Source organism: Eptesicus fuscus, chromosome 20 (genome assembly GCF_027574615.1).
Source record: "Eptesicus fuscus isolate TK198812 chromosome 20, DD_ASM_mEF_20220401, whole genome shotgun sequence".
NCBI classification, from domain to species: Eukaryota; Metazoa; Chordata; class Mammalia; order Chiroptera; family Vespertilionidae; genus Eptesicus; species Eptesicus fuscus.
Window position 1 is genome coordinate 7,504,918 of NC_072492.1, and position 18,815 is coordinate 7,523,732.

The 18,815-nt window shown below is 42.4% G+C and overlaps 1 protein-coding gene across 1 annotated transcript in view; it reads right to left on the bottom strand.

The window, feature by feature from the left end:
- The window catches only part of DNAH9 (dynein axonemal heavy chain 9), a 333,701-nt gene that overhangs the window by 26,939 nt on the left and 287,947 nt on the right, over window positions 1-18,815 (bottom strand). The window contains exons 60-61 of the mRNA XM_054709112.1: window positions 14,688-14,881; window positions 12,146-12,294 (exon numbers count right to left, since the gene is read on the bottom strand). Of these exons, the coding sequence (XP_054565087.1) occupies window positions 12,146-12,294; window positions 14,688-14,881 (343 nt within the window). The remainder of the gene's footprint in view (window positions 1-12,145; window positions 12,295-14,687; window positions 14,882-18,815) is intronic.

An 18,815-nucleotide genomic window follows, 5' to 3' on the forward strand; every position in this document is an offset into this window, starting at 1 on the left:
AAGGCCGGGCCTTGGTCCACCGCCTGGAGAGTGCTGATGTGAGAAGGCTCAAAGGGTAGCGAGCATGTGGGTGGCTCTGTCTAACCTGCTTTGTCCTCTGAATATGTATTTCCCTGGAGTTTTACTGGGGTGTGTGGCCAGCAGGGCAGAATTCAGATCGTTCTGGCTTACCATACTTTACGCTGTGTAACTGCCTTCCCTACTAATCCCCACACACAGAAGTTTTATCTCATCATTTTGCCTGAGTTAAGGAGGTAAGACTTGAAGGGGCTTCGCTCCATAGGCGGATGTTGTGGCGGATGTACCTGTTGGATGTTGCTGGTGTTAGGAATGGAATAAGGGAACGGCCACATCAACACAAACATCACAACCAGGTCACAGAGGCAAGGCCACGCTCAGGCCTTTTTCTCCAGCCCAAGAAAAACGATGTAAAGAAATGACCTAATAGGATGGACCAGTTTTACTGGGACATCAGCTATTAGCCTGATACTATAAAGTTTGGAGAAATTACATAATATATTTTAGGCAAGAGGATCATAAAAATGTATAATTCCATGAGTAAATCATTAAGCAATTTTTCAAGAAGGTAAAGTACACAAGAGGAAAGGCAGGAAATTTTAAAAAAGAAAAACAATAAAATCTGCACTTAATTTGTTTTTGGTTTAGAGGAATGAAAATTGAATATGCAATATATATACTTGTGCTAGAAAATTTAAAGAAAACTCAATATTGGACATTTCTTTTCTATACTAAAAACTGTGTAGACTCTCCTTCAGCTGGTGAGGCAGAGCAGGATGAGGACTTTTTGTGGGGAGAAATAGTTACAGATTCAGCTCCGGTAAACCCAGGAAATACCCTTTTAGACTGTAAGTCCTGCTGGCAATGGATTTGATGTCAGCTTTAGAACCTGGGATACAAACAACCTGATCAGAGAAAATACCAGGATGAAAGGTGCCTGGATTACGAGATAGCCTTGCTGACATTTCCACTTACAAAAGAGCCCATTTCTTTTCTTTATTAGAAAGGGAAGGATATGGGAAAAGAGGGGCTTAAAAAAGATTAGTCTGAAAAGTACAGGCTGGCGGGGCTGTTGGGGACAAAGTCCAGCACTGCCAAGGCCAGCATTACTCTAAGCTGCAGGCATGACACCCGGCTGAAGAGAAAGAAATGGATCTTGGAGACGATGAGGGGGGAGGGGAGGATTTGGAGGGAATTGGCCTGAACATTCAGCTAAATGTGACTGCACCACACTCAAGCCTCGTGATGTGCCAAGGCAACCTTGCAGAGACCTTCCGTCTGCAACTTTGAGTCTCTTGAAATACCTTTCCGGACCATCAGCAAGCCCCTCTGGCCAGGTACGTTCTCTCGGGGGTTCACCTTCATATTGTTTTATGCTATGGCTTCCATGCCCGGACCTTCAGTGCCTTTAACGTCTCTCTCCCTTTAAATTTGTTTTATTAGACAATCTGTACTTTAAAAGGTATCCCCCCCAGTATTTCCAGTACCCATCTGGCACCATACATATTTATAACAATATTATGAACTATACTAGAGGCCCAGTGCATGAAATTTGTGCATGGGGGGGGGGGTCCCTCAGCCCAACCTGCACTCTCTCCAATCTGGGACCCCTCGGACATCCCTCTCACAATCCTGGACTGCTGGCTCCTAACCACTTGCCTGCCTGCCTGCCTGATCGCCCCTAACAACCTCTGCCTGCCTGCCTGATTGCCCCTAACCACCTCTGCCTCAGCCCCTGCACCTGGGACCCAGGCTTCCCTCCCTCTGGTCCCCCACAGGCACCTGGGACCTGGGTCAGCCACAGGCGCCTGGGACCGTGGGTAACTTCACCCGGGCCAGGCTTTGTCAGGAAGGATGTCCGGAAGGTCGTCCAGAAGACATCTGGTCTAATTAGCATATTATCCTTTTATTAGTATAGATTTCCTAAGCTGAACTTTACATCCCATGACTATTTTGTAACTATCAATCTGTATTTCTTAATCCCTTTACCTTTTCAACCAGTCCCCCAACATGCTTCCCCTCTTGGAAATCATCAGTTTGTTGTCTGCATCTATGAGTATTTCTGTTTTGTTTGTTAATCTTGTTCTTTAGATTCTACACATAAGTAAAACCATGTGGTATTTGTCTTTCTCTGACTGTCTTATTTCACTCAGGATAATACACTCTAGGTCCATCCATGCTGTCACAAATGGTAATATTTATTTATTTATTTATTTTTGCTGAGTAATATTCTGTTGGACCAGAGCTTTTTTATCCACTCTTCTGTTGATGGGCACTTGGGTTACTTCCATGTCTTGGCTATTGTAAATAATGCTGCAATGAACATAGGGGTGTATATATTCTTTTGAATTAGTGTTTGGGTTTCTTCAGATATACACTCAGAAGAGAAATTATTGGGTCATAAGACAGTTGCATTTTTAATTTTTTGAGGACCCTCCATAGTGGCTGCACCAATCTGTATTCCCACCAACAGTGCACAAGGGTTCCCTTTTCTCCACATTCTCATCAACACTTACTGTTTGTAGATTTATTGATGATAGCCATTCTGACAAGTGTGAGGTGATATCTCATTGTGGTTTTAATTTGCATTTCTCTGATGATTAGTGACATTGAGCATCTTTTCATATGTCTATTGGCCATCTGTATGTCTTCTTTGGAGAAGTGTCTATTCAGATTCTTTGCCCATTTTTTAAATTAGATTTTTTTTTTTTTGGTGTTGAGTTTTATAAGTTCTTTATAAATTTTGGATAGTAACCCCTTATCACATATATCATTGATAAATATATTCTCCCAGTCAGTGGGTTGTCTTTTCATTTTGTTAACGGTTTCCTTTGTGGTGCAAATACTTTTTAGTTTGATGTAGTCCCATTTGTTTATTTTTTCTTTTGTTTCCCTTTCCCAAGAAGATATATCATAAAAAATATTACTAAGAGAAAGTCAGAGATTTACTGCCTATGTTTTCTTTTAGGAGTTTTATGGTTTCAAGTCTTACATTTAAGTCTTTAATCCATTTTGAGCTTATTCTTGTATATGGTGTAAGAAGATGGTCTAATTTTAGTTTTATGCATGTATCTGTCTAATTTTCCCAACACCACTTATTGAAAAGACTATCTTTATCCCATTGTATATTCTTGCCTCCTTTGTCACATATTAATTGACCATATAGGTGTGGGTTTATTTTGAGGCTCTCTATTCTATTGATCAACATGTCTGTTTTTTTATGCCAGTGACATGTGCTTTGAGTACTATAGCCTTGTATTATAGTTTGATATCTGGTAGTGTGATACTTCCATCTTCTTTTTATCTCAAGAATGCTGTAGCTATTTGGGGTCTTTTATAATTCCATATACATTTTTAGATTATTTGTGTTAGTGCTGTGAAATACACTATTGTTTTTAAAAATAGGAATTGCATTGAATCTATATAGATTGCTTTGGACAGTATGGACATTTTAAAAATGTTAATTCTTTCTATCCATGAGTACAGTATATGCTTCTATTTATTTATACCTTCTTCAATTTCTTTCTTCAGTGTCTTATAATTTTCTGAGTACAGTTTCTTTTACATCTTTGGTTAAATTTATTACTAGCTATCTTATATATACAGTATCATGTCATCTGCAAATAATGACAGTTTTACTTCTTCCCCTCCAATTTGGATGCCTTTTATTTCTTCTTGTCTGATTGGTGTGGCTAGGTGTTGCAGTACTTTGTTGAGTAAGCATGGTGAAAGTGGACATACCTGTCTTAAGGATAACCTTTTCATTTTTTCCAGTTGAGTATGATGTTAGCTGTGGGTTTGTCATATATGGTCTTTATTATGTTAGGTATGTTCCTTCTATCCCCATTTTGCTGAAAGTTTTTATCATAAATGGGTACTGGATTTTGTCAAATGCTTTTCCTGCATCTATTGATATGACCATATGATTTTTATCCTTTGTTTTATGTGATGTATCACATTTATTGATTTGCAAATATTGTACTCACCTTGCATCCCAGAATAAATCCCACTTGATCATGTGTGTGATCTATTTCATGTATTGCTAGATTTGGTTTGCTAATATTTTGTTGAGATATTTGCATCTATATTCATGACAGATATTGGCATATAATTTTCTTTCTTTGTAGTGTCTTTACCTAGTTTTGGAATTAGGATAATGTTGGCCTTGTAAAATGAGCTTGGAAATCTTCCCTTTTCTTGAATTTTTGGGAAAAGTTTGAGAAGGATAGGCATTAGTTCTTCTTTGAATGTTTAGTAAAATCACCTGTCAATCCAACCAGTCCAGTAATTTTGTTTGTTGGTAGTTTTTTTAAATTATCACTTTGATTTGATTAGTTGTAATGTCTGTTCAGATTTTCTGTTTATTCTTGATTCAGTTTGGGGAGATTGTATATTTCTAGGAATTTATCCATTTCTTCTAGATTGTCCAATTTGTTAGCATATAGTTGTTCATAATATTTTCTTATAATCCTTTGTTATTTCTGTGGTGTCAGTTTTTATTTCTCCTATTTCTTTTTTTTTGGGGGGGGGAGTAGGGGTCCTTTCTCTTTGATTCTTGATGAATCTGATTAAAAGTTTATCAATCTTTGCTTTTCTTTTAAAAAACAAGCTCTTGGTTTCATTGATCTTTTAAAAATTTTTTAGACTATTTCATTTATTTCCTCTCTGATCTTTATTATTTCCTTTCTTCTACTCACTTTGGACTTTGTTTGTTGTTCCTTTTATAGTTCCTTTAGGTATAAGGTTAGATTGTTTATTTGAGATTTCTTGTTTCTTCAGGTAGGTCTGTAATGATATGAATTCCCTTCTTAAGGCCTGCATTTGCTGTGTCCCATAGATTTTGGTTTGTCATATTCTCATTTTCATTTGTCTCAAGATGCCTTTTAATTTCTTCCTTGATCTTATTGCTAGTACATTAATTGTTTAGTAACATGTTATTATGTCTCCATGCGTTTGTGTGTTTTTTAGTTATTTTTCCTTGTAATTGATTTCTAGTTTCATAGTGGTCAGAGAAGGTGCTTGATATGATTTCAACTTTCTTAAATTTATTGAAACTTGTTTTGTGTCCTACTATGTGGTCTATTCTGGAAAATGTTCCATGTGCACTTGAAAACGATGTACATTCTGCTGCTTTGTGGTAAAATGCTCTGATGATATAAATTAAACCCATCTGGTCTAGTCTAAGGCCACTGTTTCCTTGATGACTTTCTGTCTGTAAGATTTACCCACTGATACTGATGGGGTGTTAAAAATCACCTACTGTGACTGTATTACTGTTGATCTCTACCTTTATGTCCATCAGGATTTGCTTTACATATTTTGTTGCTCCTATGTTGTGTGCATAGGAGTTGTTGGATTGCTCCCTTTATCATTATGTGGTGTCTTTATCTCTTATTAGAGCCTTTGTTTTAAAGCCTATCTTGTCTGATATAAGCATTGCTTCTCTGGCTTTTTTTTTTTTTCATTTCCATTTGCATGTAGTCCTTTTTTCATCCCTTTACTTTCAGCTGTGTGTGTCTTTTGTTCTGAGGTGAATATCTTGTAGACAACATGTAGATGGTTCTTATTTTCTTATCCACTCAGCTATCCTATGTCTTCTGATTGGAGATTTAAGCCATTTCATTTAAAGTGATTATTTATAGATACGTATTTATTGCCATTTTATTCTTTAGAACTATGTTTTCACAGCCAGATATTATGTGGGCTCCTCTTCCTGGTACTGGGGCTCCCTTCTGGAGAGTCTGGCATGGGGGTTGATACCCCACGTTCCTCAGAGGGGGACCTTTGTAGCTGAGCTATCCCTCCTGACTCTTAGCCACAGCATGTGGGCGTAGGGCCAGCCCTTTTCGTGTCTCTGCTCTTCCTATCACTCTCAAGATGGCTTCTGTAAATCCTTGTTTATCAGACTTCTGTTCAGCTAGTCTTCAACCAGTTATTCAGAATGACTGTTCTATATTTTAATTTTAATTCTGGTTTGGTCCTGGGAGGAGTTGAGTGCAACTTTCACTTACTCCCCCATCATCTTGGATCCTCCTATCAACTTTCCATTTGGTGGTTGCCTGAAACGGCGCCCCATTGTAAATCTTTAACATCTCCACAGTGTGAATCTAAGACCTCCAGTTTCATTTCTTTTCTTTTAAAAAAAAATTCCTCACCAGACGATATTCTCATTGATTTCGAGAGAGAGGAAGGGTGTGAAGAAGGAAAAGAGAGAGAGAGAGAGAGAGAGAGAGATATCGATTGGCTGCCTCCCATATATGCCCTGGCTGGGGATTGAACCTGCAACCTTTTTGCTGAATGGGACAATGCTCAGTCAACTGAGCCACCTAGCTGGCTCAACCTCCAGTTTCTTTGAAGACATTGCAACTTTTGTGGCCTTCGCCTTAGTTCCATGTCCTGGGAGGAAGGGGAACATTTTCTAGCCTTCTCCTGCCACTTACAGGCTATTTCTTCTTCACTCTCATAAACTCCCCTCCCCCCACACACACCTTTCCCTTATAAATATGCACATGCAATGTATTATCTACTAACTTTTGTGTTCTCTTCCTTCTAGCAACTTCCCAGTGTGATTCACATTTATTAAGGGCTTTGGAATTTGTTTCAAAAATCTTCCACACTTCACCATTATCCTGGTAAACTTTAAGGTCACTATGTCACCCAGCCAACATCCAGCCTCACTCTTCCTCATCTTCAAACAACTTAACTCTGTCCCATTTCTGTTACCCACTCCCAATGCCTCGCTAAGATCTTATTATCACTGAGAACTGTCCCATTTCTGAAACCTTATTCTTTCACATCTACTCATGATTATCATTTCCTCCAGATTGTTCACTCTCTTATTCCTTCCTCACCTATTATTTTATTTCAGTGGGATGTCCAATTCATCGGTTTCTCTATTTTTTCTAATCTTTACTTTTACCTCCCTCTTATTTTACTCTGGACCAGTAATCCTTAATTTGAACCATGATCTTACAAAATCCTTAACTGAATCACCCAGTTTTTGTAAAATCTCAACCCTGGACAAATCTACATATAAGAGAAAAAAAAATACATTTGGTGACTTGGTGCTATCACAAGTTCATGATTCTCCACCTCAATGTTTGGTAATCTTTCCACATCTCCAGAAGTCAGTTATATTTTGCTCATTTCCTTCTTTATTTAAAATTCCTAATGAACTCCTCTCTTCTTGTGCCCAGCAGTTTGCTTTATTTGCTACTTCCTTGAGAAAACATATGCTAGTCAGTAGAAATTCCTTCAACTTATTGCTATTTTATCTGCATTTCTGCACATCCCTGTTATGTGTCTATCCCTGCACATCCCCATCTCCATGGGAGATGAACCCTCCCTCTGCCTATCACTCATCATTCTCTAAATCTCATCTCTTCTTTTCTTAATCTTTATCTCTGTTCAATCTCCTGCTCCCTGGCACATAAAGAAATGAGTCTCTCTCAACAAAAAGCAACACTCCACCAATCTTGAAACCACTCCAAAAACTGTTCTTGCACCTGGCTGGTGTAGCTCAGTGGTTGAGCATCAACCCCTGAACCGGGAAGTCACAGTTTGATTCCCAGTCGGGGCACATGCAGGCTCCAGTGTGGGGTGTGCAAGAGGCAGCTGATCAATGATTCTCACTCACCATTGATATTTCTATCTTTCTCTCTCTTCCTCTCTGAAATCAATAAAAATATATTAAAAAGAAAATATCTGTACTTGCTCCAAGCTAATCAACTTTAAATGAACTCTTAAAGAAACGAGAATGAGGCCAGGCACAACAAAAATGAGACTTTAAGCAAAGTGTTGATAATCTGCATGCAAAGACACTAACAAAAAATATTTCTTTGAACACTCCTTGTAGCAGGCCTACAATAATCTAAGTGAACTCATAGTTCTGACAGACATTGGGAAGAAGGAAAGGAGACAGTGCAAGGCAAAGTCAGTAGATACAACTTCTTTCTCATCACAAGAGGGAAATAACAAAATTTATTTTGCCAAAGCCAGGTAATTGGACAGAGGAGGATGGAGACCAAGCAAGATCGTGCTGGAGTCAGTGAAAGGAAGGCCAGAGGAGATGCCTGTATAAGGGCAGGAAGGGGTGGTCCTCTGTCGGAAGGGCCAAGATGCAGCTATGCTTTGAAAGGATGACAAATAGTTGAAAAAGAAGAAGCAGACTGAGTTGCCTCAAAGAACAGACAAACCACCACCATCATTATAATGCCGTACAAAGCTACTAGGCTTTTTACTTATTTTTAAATATATTTGTTATTGCTTTCAGAGAGGAAGGCAGAGGGAGAGAGAGAGAGATAGAAACATCAATGATGAGAGAGAATCATTGATCGGCTGCCTCCTGCACAAACCCCCGCCTCCCAGGCATGTGCCCTGACTGGGAATTGAACTGTGATCTCCTGGTTCATAGGTCGATGCTCAACCACTGAGCCATGCCGTCTGGGCATGCTACTGTGCTTTTAAAAATTTTTATTTTATTTTATTGTTGACAGTATTACAGATGTCACCCAATTTTACCCTCCTTTACTAACCTCCTCCCAGCCCCTGCCCCACCCCACGCCTTCACCACACTATTGTCTGTGTCCATTGGTATGCATATATGCATATGAGTTCTTTGGTTAATTTCTTCCTGTCTCCCCCAACCCCCTCTGACATATGTCAGGCTGTTCCATGCCTCCATGTCTAGAGTATTATTTTGTGCTTTTAACATTTCAAAGCCTTTCCACATCTGAGATTTCATTTTTATCCTCACAGTAACCCTAGGAAAACGTATTACTGGTGATTAGAAACAATGGGTGATTGCTTTTACATGAAGCAAAAGCAAAAATTATTGTGCAAACAAGGAAGTGTGTCTCATTTAGGAAGAAGGTAATGAGAAAAGAGAGAAAGAGGATAAACTTAGAGCACTGTTAAAGGCTTAATGTGAGAAGACAAGAAGGAAAGCAGTGGGAGCGGAGGATGATAGGTTTCATGTTAAACAAAGGCCAAGAAAAGTGGATAAAATTTCCTCCTCCTCTTCCTCTTCCTTAAAAATGGTTGAGGCCCGAAAATCCTGGAGGAGATCAAGAGGCACAGAAGTGCTAGAAAAGCATAAATTCCTAATTAGTGTCAATGGATGAGCTTCAGGGGCTTAGAAACCCACAGTCATATGCAGACTTTTGTTTCTGTGGGTTCTAAATTCCTGCCCAATATGAAGAACTGCCAAGATGAAACAAAGGATAGAGGAAGGCAGAGTAAAGAAGAGAAATCACATACTCAACGATGCGGAAGGATGCCAACCTTTGCTAAGCCTCTAACTGGAGTACAACAGTGATGTGCTGACACACAGACTCTGTCCAAGCAGAGAGACAGTAAGTTTAGTTAATGAGCTGGGGCAGGGGCAATAGGGCAAAGCGCCTGAGTCAGTCACGTGGATTCCAAACTGGAGAATAGGAGGCCCTCAGGCATTAGATCCAAGATGGAAAGCATGGGTAGCACCCGAGTATCTGTTCTAAATGGGTGCATTAGAAAATATGTCAAACCATCAAGGAGGCAGGGGAGGAGGGAGAAAGAGAGAGAGAGAGAGAGAGGCACAGGTGGCTAAGCAATCTCTAGCTGATGAAAAGCAAAATGGCCTCTGGTAAGGAAATATGAGTTAAGATTAAACCAAGGGCAGGATTCAGATAATGTATTCAGAGGCAGATAACCAACATGGATTAGGGAGGGTCAGTGGGCCTGAAATGACAGAAAGCTTCAGACCACATGATGGGGTAGCTGGAGGTCAATGGGAAAAGAACAGTAAGAAATTGCTCATAAACTGGGTATATGAAAGCTTCCCGAAATGAAATTATTGAATAAAAAATGAGGAAACTAGATTTGTCAGTAGGAAAAGAATAAAACCTCCAGGGACTAGAAGGACTACACTATGAAAGGGTGAGAGTCAGGAATAACAGCTGTGACAACAGCCATAGAAAGGAATGGCGTTCTGATTCATGCCACTACACAGATGGAACCTGCAAACATTATGCCACGTGGAAGAAGCCACAATGAAAGACCACATCTATACATGACTCCGTTTGTAGGGAATGTCTAGAATAGGCCAAGTTTTAGAGACAGAAAGTAAATTGGTGGTGACTGGGTCTGGGAGGTGGTGCAATGGAATAGGAAATGATTGTTAATAGAGACAGAGTTACTTATGGGGAAGACCAACATTTTCTAAAATTAGATTATGGTGATGGTAGCACAGCCTAGTGAAAATATTAAACTTTCAATTGTATACTTTAAATGGGCGAATTGTATAGCATGGGAATTATATCTCAGTAGAGCTATTAAAAATTTGGGGATAAAGAGGAGCATCTTAGTGGGCAGTAACAAGAGCTAAAGTTTTATTTTTCATATTAGGAAATAGATATTGAAAATTGATGAATTCTAAAATAGTGATTAGAGATTAGTAGGAAATAGAGAAGTAACTATCAGGAGGACTAAATTCAGAAATGGGCAGAAGTGTAGTGTCTGGGATGGGCAACGGGGCATGGGAAGCACTGGAGCCGGGAACTATTGCTTTTCATTGTAAATTCTTTATTATTGATTTTTAAAAATATTTAAAAATTCTACCTAAAATTTTTAGGATATTACAAAAATATACATTCGATTAGTGAATAAAATTATTCTTTTCCTTACACAGATTTTATCTGTCATTTTGGGCCAAGTTAGCTTCATCTCAACTACCTCGAACACCAGGCAGATGCCGTGGCTCCTTTTATTACGTAGTGAGCAACTCACAGCTCATGGAGCTGCATCACATGGTCTGGATTCTTACCTATGAAGACCTGGATCTATAAAAACCTGTCAGGTCTTTATCTCACTTTGCAAATTGTTGTAGTTTTGCTAGTTCCATAGTCTTAATTGGTCATTCAGTGGCTCATCCTTCATTTATTTTTTAATTTTTATTGATTTCAGAGAGGAAGGGAGAGGGAGAGATAGAAACATCAATGATGAGAGAGAATCATTGATTGGCTGCCTCCTGCACACCCCCTACTGGGGGTCGAGCCCACAACTTGGGCATATGCCCTTGACTGGAATCGAACCCAGGAGCCTTCAGTCCGTAGGCCGATGCTCTATCCACTGAGCCAAACTGGCTAAGGATTCTTCATTTAATATATGTATTTCCTGAGTTCCCATCACATGGGCTGGGGACTGGGGATATTCTGGTGATGACACTTAGTCCCAAGGAGCTGTCCTTCTCCTAGGAAGACACAATTGTCACTAGACAATTACACTGTGACACACAAAGAGCAGGGTGCTCTAGAAGCACACGGGAGGGGAGCCTAGCACCTTGGAAGTCAAGTAAGGCTTCCTGGAGGTGGTGACATTGAAATTAGTGTGTAAAGGATGAGTAGAAGCTAGCCTGGTGAAGGGGATGCTGGAGGGGAGACAGAATGTTTGGGACAGAATGGCTGCTGTATAGAGTATATAAAGAGGAGGACAGGAAAATGTAGGCAGAATAATGAACCCCCAAAGATGCCCAGGTCTTAACCCCCAGAATCTGTATATATGTTACTTTACATGGCAAAGGGACTCTGCAGGTGCGATTAAATTAAAGACTTGGAGGTGGGGAGATAATCCTGGATTATGAGTAGGCCCAATAGAGTCATAATGGTCCTTATGAGGAAAAGAGGAAACCCATTTATCCGTTCAACCTCTAGAACTGTTATCTTAAGCCTCTAAGTTTATGGTAATTTGTTTTAGCAGCAATAGGACGTTAATGATGTAAAGTAGACTGGAGAAGTAGGGAGGAACTGGGGGACTGAGTTTCCTGTAAGCCCCGTAAGGAGTCTGAGCTTCATTTCGAGGGTCATGGGAGCCTGTGAAAGGATCGCACCTGTATTTCAGCATGATGGCTCCAGCTACAATAAAGGGAGTGGGTGGTGGCGGGACAAAATCTCCTCATGAACCTGCTACTATGGATTCTATCTCATAGAGCCCAGAGCAATGGTCCCTGGCGTGGGTTCAGCAAGGACCCTGATCTCTGTATGTTTAGCAAATACTGGGTATTGCATAATGAGCCCTCAATCTGGGATAGAGAACCCTACAGGTACAAAGCGTGAAAGTGCACGGTGCTGGCCCCGAGAGGGTGTTTTCTCACCTTGATTTTCCACATCCTTCAGTGGGTCCACCCCTGGAGACAGGATGAAAAATATGGGGGAGGCTGGTCCTGATTCTTCAAGTGAGGTTGCAAAGTCTAATGCTCTTCCCACCACGTATTTGCTTCCTAATGTCTCCTCAACAAAATGCCTTCCAGGAAAAAAAGTACATAAACGTTTATCAGTCACAAAATACATCTGAGAAACAGGTCTATAGAAATGGAAGGATGTGCTGCAGGTCATGGGCTGGGTAGTTACGGAGCTGGGACCAACTCCAAGCACTTCTTGAAAAGTCAGCACTTAACATCTGTGTGGCTAGTTGCCAGCTGGCACATCCAGATCAGGGCTCCTTCTGCATCCCCACCCATCCAGGCCCTCACTGACTCCTCGGTGAAGCCTGGTGTCTGGACATCCCCACGACCCCTCAGAAGACTGCCAGAACCAATGCCTTTGAAAGCTTGCAGCCGCTAAATCCTCCACACTTCACATCCCTGTGATCCTCCACCCATCATTTAAGGCTCTCCAGGCTTCTATTCCCTCATGTTCTAACATTACCTGTGTTTCTTTTCATCTTACCCCACTTACTGTGCTCCTTTCCAAAGTGTCCCATTTTACACTAAATAAAACCCTGAAGCTGCAACCACTTACTGACCATCTGGTCCAGCTCCTGGCTTTAACTCTTCCTCAAGGACACTATTTTTCCTGTAGCCTTTCACCTGAGCTCATTCTCCTAACATCTGATGTATCTCAGGATTGGGAGGTAAGATCAGGGTCCCGCTCTCAGAGGACTATCTACACTAATAAAGAGAATTGACTGTACATCCGTGACACCATCAGCCAATCAGGAGTGAGTATGCAAATTAACCCAACAAAGATGGTGGGTTAATTTGCATATGCAGGCACGGAGCAGCCAGGCAGGGCAGGGCGGGGCGGGGTGCCTGCTATGAGGGGGAGGGCAGGGGGCAGAGGGAGCGAAGACTTGCAGGTTCCCGGGCCACTGGGAGTGAGGACTTGCAGGCTCCTGGGCAGCCAGGAGCGAAGCCAGGGGAAGGAAGGCCTATTCTTGCACAAATCTTCATGCAATGGGCCTCTAGTTATTTATAAACGATTTACTTTTCTGCTCTGGCTCCATTGCAGCTCATTTCCCCTGATGTGTCACTACCATATCTGCATGTCAGTGTCATCTATTGCTCATTTGCTCACCGTACTCATTCACTGAACACTTGGCTCATGGACTTTCCATCACCTGGATGACATCAACATCCAGTGGACAATCCTCCAGGTTCTTAACAATCTTCATTTCTTCCCATACAGCCACCCGATTCCACGGGCATGCCTTGTTCTTGCTTGGGAACTTTTTCTATGTCTGAAACTATATATGGAAACATCCCACCCTTTGACCAGAACTTTCTATCCTTACAGTCCTTTTAGCAATTTGCCCTTCCTTCACTTATTTTTTTGTCTGTATTGGTGCCATGACAAATACAGTATCTTGGCATCCCTAGTGTTTGTTTTTTTTAAAAATCATCCCCTTATTCTCTTTACTTCTTTCCTGTCCAGTGTAGAGTCCATGGTCTGTAACTTATTTCTTTTATAACAACTTTCTTGAAGTATAATTGACATATCATAAAATTTACCCATTTTAAGGGTACTATTCAATAATTTTTAATGAAGTCACTAAATTGTACAATCTTCACCATAAACCAGTTTTAGAACAATTTCATTCTGCCGATAAGGTTTTATGCCTTTTTATGTAATTGCTATTCCCACCCTCTGGCGCCAGGCAAGTACTAACTAATCTGTTTTCTGTCTCTATAAGATTGCATAGCCTGTAACTTCTAATCACTCTCTTGCCCAAACCGTGCTTCCTCTACCTCACTCATTCCAACACACCAACTTGGAATGACTGGGGCTCTGGATCAACGTAACTCTGAACCTACCCCTGGGCTGTTGTATGCAGAATCATCTAATGGTGAGGACTGGTGCCGCTGCGGATGCAGGGTCTTAACTAGCTGGGCCCTCAATGCTACTTGAAATTGGCTGAGTTTCCCTTGTTGTCCTTCTCTCATTTTTTCACAGATCCTATTTCAAACATTCTGCCCTCTCCTCCAATCTCCAACCCTGCCACCTCCCTTTTCCCATAAACTCAATTTAGGATCTTGCTTCCTGCTTCTCAGAGAAAATACAAGTCATCAGAGAAAATCCTTCTCAATTTTCAACCATCCTTCTATCAGCATAAAACAGCCACACCCATCTCTCTCCCTCTTTCTGATGACAGGGATGTCCCATCTGTCTCTGGACCCATCTCCTGCCACCATAGATGTGACCAGCATCCTTCTCAGTGCTGATATTCATAAGTACCTCTTTCCAAACTGTCCACCCAGACATTAGGAAAAGACCTGGCAAACGCAGGCCTCTTGGGATTTTGGATGTTGGTACGAAGACTTCTATTACTATACACACGTGGCTTTTGTGCTCAGCCCTGCTAGTTTGGCCACACTGAGATTGTGCCTGTCCTGGGCCTCCCCCTGTCCCCTTCCCTACCTCATGGCATAGGTCATCCGGTCCGGCCGCATGACCCTCATCATGCAGAGGCGCTGCAGGGCCGTCTTGCTCTTCCACTCCTGCGGGAACTTCTCCTTCTCAGGACATTCCGATTCCACAAACTTCTTCCAGCTCTTGGCAGATCCCTCAATGTCCCGGTCCAGATTACAGAATTCCTCCATGGCTGAAAGAGCCTAGGGAAGTTCAGAGAATCGTGCTCTGAAATGCAGTTTCTCACAGTGGAAACTTGCATTGAGTTGTGGGTTAGGCAGCGAGATGGTATTACATTTATACTCTCATTTGTGTCTCATTTATACTCTCTCCTGGAGCCTGGGATCTTCCTCCAGGTAAACTCAAGAAAGAGGAAGGATTTTGATCAGCTCGCCTTTAGCAAACTGCCCCAATAATATGCAAGGTTTAGCAAAGAGAGTGTTTGGAATGTTATCAGAGCAGAGACTGAGCAGCACCTGCCCGCAGGGTATTGCATGGAAAAGGGACAAGAGGGATGCCATATTTTTCTGGTCAAGGAGCCTGGAAGCATTAAGTGTCTGACTCCTCCCTTTCATTTCCGTATTCATGCAGCCAGCAACTCCTTGCTAAGGATTGACTTTGTATTAATGCCAACTCTAAAACTTCCATGAACCACCAGCTTCCATAAGGATTGTGTCCAAATGCATAACTTGTTAATCAGATCTCTTCATTTGGTGCTTCCCTCCAATCCATCCAGTTCACCAGGGAGCCTACTGCCCTCCACTCTGTCCGAGCACGACTGTCCCCAACCTTGAAACGTGCCAGACTCATTCCCAACTGAATTCCTTGGTCACAAACCCACGTCAGGTCCTGTTCTCTCCACCAAATTCTACTCCTTTCTTGTGCTGGTTCTACAAATTGTCGAAGTCCAGTTCCAAGTCAGCAACCTCCCTCATACACGTCCTCTCTAACCTAGAACACATAGCTGCCCACATTTTTTTGTGGAGCACAGAGTTGTTATCTTTTAAAAATATATATTTTTTATTTTAAAAAAAATCTTTATTGTTGGAAGTATAACATATGTCCCATTTCCCGCCCCCCCCCCCCCGCCGCGTTGACCTCTTCTAGCCTGCCCCACTCCCCACCCCAGGCCCTCACCATCTTATTATCTGTGTCCATGGGTTATGCATATATTCATACAAGCTCTTTGGTTGATCTCTTCCCTCTCACTCTACCTCCCCTCTGAGATTCAACAGTCTGTTCCATGCTTCTATGTCTCTGGATCTATTTTGTTAAACAGTTTATTTTGTTCATTAGATTCCACATATGTGTGAGATCACGTGATACGTCTTTTGCACAGAGTTGATATGTTTAATAAAGAGATTGACTCAATTTTTAGATATTTGACTGCTGATAGTTTTAAGCCTCATGCCTCTCTCTCCTCTGCTGTCCCACATCTGGGCAAGCGGATAAGTAAGCCTAGGCACTCCCTCTCTGGTGCTGGAGGGAGGTTGTACCATGCGAGCCCTGCCCATGCTCAGGAGCTCTCACCCTGGCTTCACCCCATAACTTCCACAAGACCCCACGGTCGTCTCCTTTCCTGGCTCTCTCAAACCATTTACAGACTGCTCCCTGCTCGCCCCAGAAGGTCTTATGTGTTGACCCTGTTTCCCCAGAGTGCCCACATACACATCACTCACTCAGATACAGTTACCTGCAGCCTTTCCACTATTACTCAGCTCTGCTTGTGTGTTTGGTCTCTCCAATGAAATGAGAAAGTAGACTTTGTCCAAAGCACCTACCACAGTGCCACGAGTTTTAAGGAACCTACACATTCTTGTTATTTGAATGCATTCATTCATTCATTCATTCATTCAATATTTACTGGTATTGAATGCCTACGACATGCCAGGCGTTTGGGAATACAAAGCTGAACATAAAAATACACTTGCCTTCCAAAGAAGCTTACAATCCTAAGCTCAAGAGAAAGAGGAGATGAAGGAGGCCTTAGGAAGTTTGTAAAATTCTGTTGGGCAGAAATGGAGGTCGGGAGAAGAAAAGGGCATTCCACGGGGAAGGATCAATAGGAGCCAGCATGTGGAGGGAGGAGTGTGGGGCGGGACAGGGAGGAATGCCACTGCAGTAGGAGTCTTACGGTGACAAGGGGAAAGCCAGCTGGAGAAGGACACAGGACTGGCCGCGGGTTTGCTCAGGCTCTTCTCCCGAGTGGCCTAGCACCTGTCCTGTCTTTCTGTGCCTTCCACACGGGCTCTGTGGCTTCTCAACTTCACCCTGGCCGCTCAGAGCAGGGCACACTCCTTCATCACGGGGGGAGTGGAGTGGAGCTGCGCGCAGAGGGTGGAGGAGGGGCCAGGAAGTGGGAGTTCTGGTCCCAGGGACAGCTCTCCTGAGCCTCTTCTGACCTTTGTGGGCTTAGATTTTCTCATTTGGAAAATGAGGCCAAGTAATTGTTCGCATAGCTCACCCGCTAATGTAGACACAAGCGCTATGAAAACTCTACAGCTCTTCCTGTGCCTTCTCGGGGCTTCTGTAGTTATTGAATTGTGATTTCGGGTTTACTCGCTGCTCCTCCCACAAGACTGTGAGTTAGTTCCCTGTGGGCAAGAACTTTCTTAGTCATCTGTGTATGCCTCCGGCCTAGCAGCTGTCTGGAACTTAGGAAGTGCTCAATTAATCAGTTTGACATCTGGGCGGCCAGCAGGAAGGCTCTTAACAGGCCGAGGAAAGCTGCAGCCGCGGTAATTATTTCTCTGTGTGCCGGGAAGTCGTGTTCATCTCCTTCAGGCGGCACTCCAGCGCCTCTGCCCAGCTTGCATCATCAGTAACCCTCTGCAGCCCCGTTACCCACTCTGACATCACCACAATACTGAGCAAATTACACTGCCGTGGGGGCTCCCGCTGCCAGGACAGGGGCTGAAACACGCTTCCCTGAAGCTCCGGATTGAACACAATTGCAACGTTTAATCTCCCAAATGAGGGAAAGGCATTTCTAATAAGTTAAGTGGAAATGACTAATTAACCTAATTACCTTGGACTGTGTAGCAAAATACAACTGTGCTAAACTGGCATCCAGAGGGTTGGTGAGGGGCCTTTCACAGGCTAACACCGTGTGCATCGCAGATGAGATTTTCTAATGAAGAGCAGAACAGTCCCAGTACCTTCAAGTTCCGCATTTGATTAAACTTCAGAAATTCTAACAAAGCGTACTAATAGAAGCAACATGTTATCACAAAGATTTCATTCATTACCTGCCTATTAGTGCTGCTGGGGAAACGAGGCAATCCATCTTCCTCGTCAGACAACATGTTTAAAGAATTTTGTTTCATCGTGTCCTATTCAATTATACGTAGTTTGTTTCTTTAGGCTAAAATCCAACCGAACACTTCAAAAGAGCATCGATCAAAGGCCTCAGTGATGGGCACTCACACCGCGTTGTATTTTCACCGGCTCGCACCCCGCACTGCGCTCGAGTTTGGGGCTGCCTCGCTGCTCCACTAACAGAACTCGGAGACAGGAGAGATAAAGCCTCACTCATCTGCAAAGCTTTTGAGCAGCCAGATGAGCTTAGCCCACAAAACAAAACAAAAACTGCAGAGCGAAGAAAAGCAAACCAAACAATCCATTTTGTGAAAAGAGGAGCGGAACCAAATTGCACAGTAGCTTTAGGGTTGTCAATAGTGCTTTTGAGCCATTTATTCTTTGTAACTTCTGCCGCCAAGGGCTTTGTGGGTAACAGAGTGAAAGGCAACTGGATTTGGCCCAATTTGGCACCTCAAACTGCTCAGTTTTTCCTTCCATGGACAAATGCTATAATGTACAACCCACATCAACCACAGCAGGTACACACCTTAGAAATGGGTAATTAACAATTGTGACTGTGATGGGGTGAGTCCTGTCCACCAAAAAGATAGGTTGAAAAACTAACCTCCCGGATTTGCAAAAGTGAGCTTATTTTAAAATAGGGTCTTTGCAGGTGTAATCTAGTTGGGATGAGATCAGGAGGATGGGCCATAGTCTAATATGACATGCTCTTTTAAGAGAAGCGATGGAGACACACAGAGGGAGGATGGCCATGCAGAGACAGCAAGGATGGGGGCAGAGATTGAAGTGATCTTGCAACAAACCAAGGAACGCTGG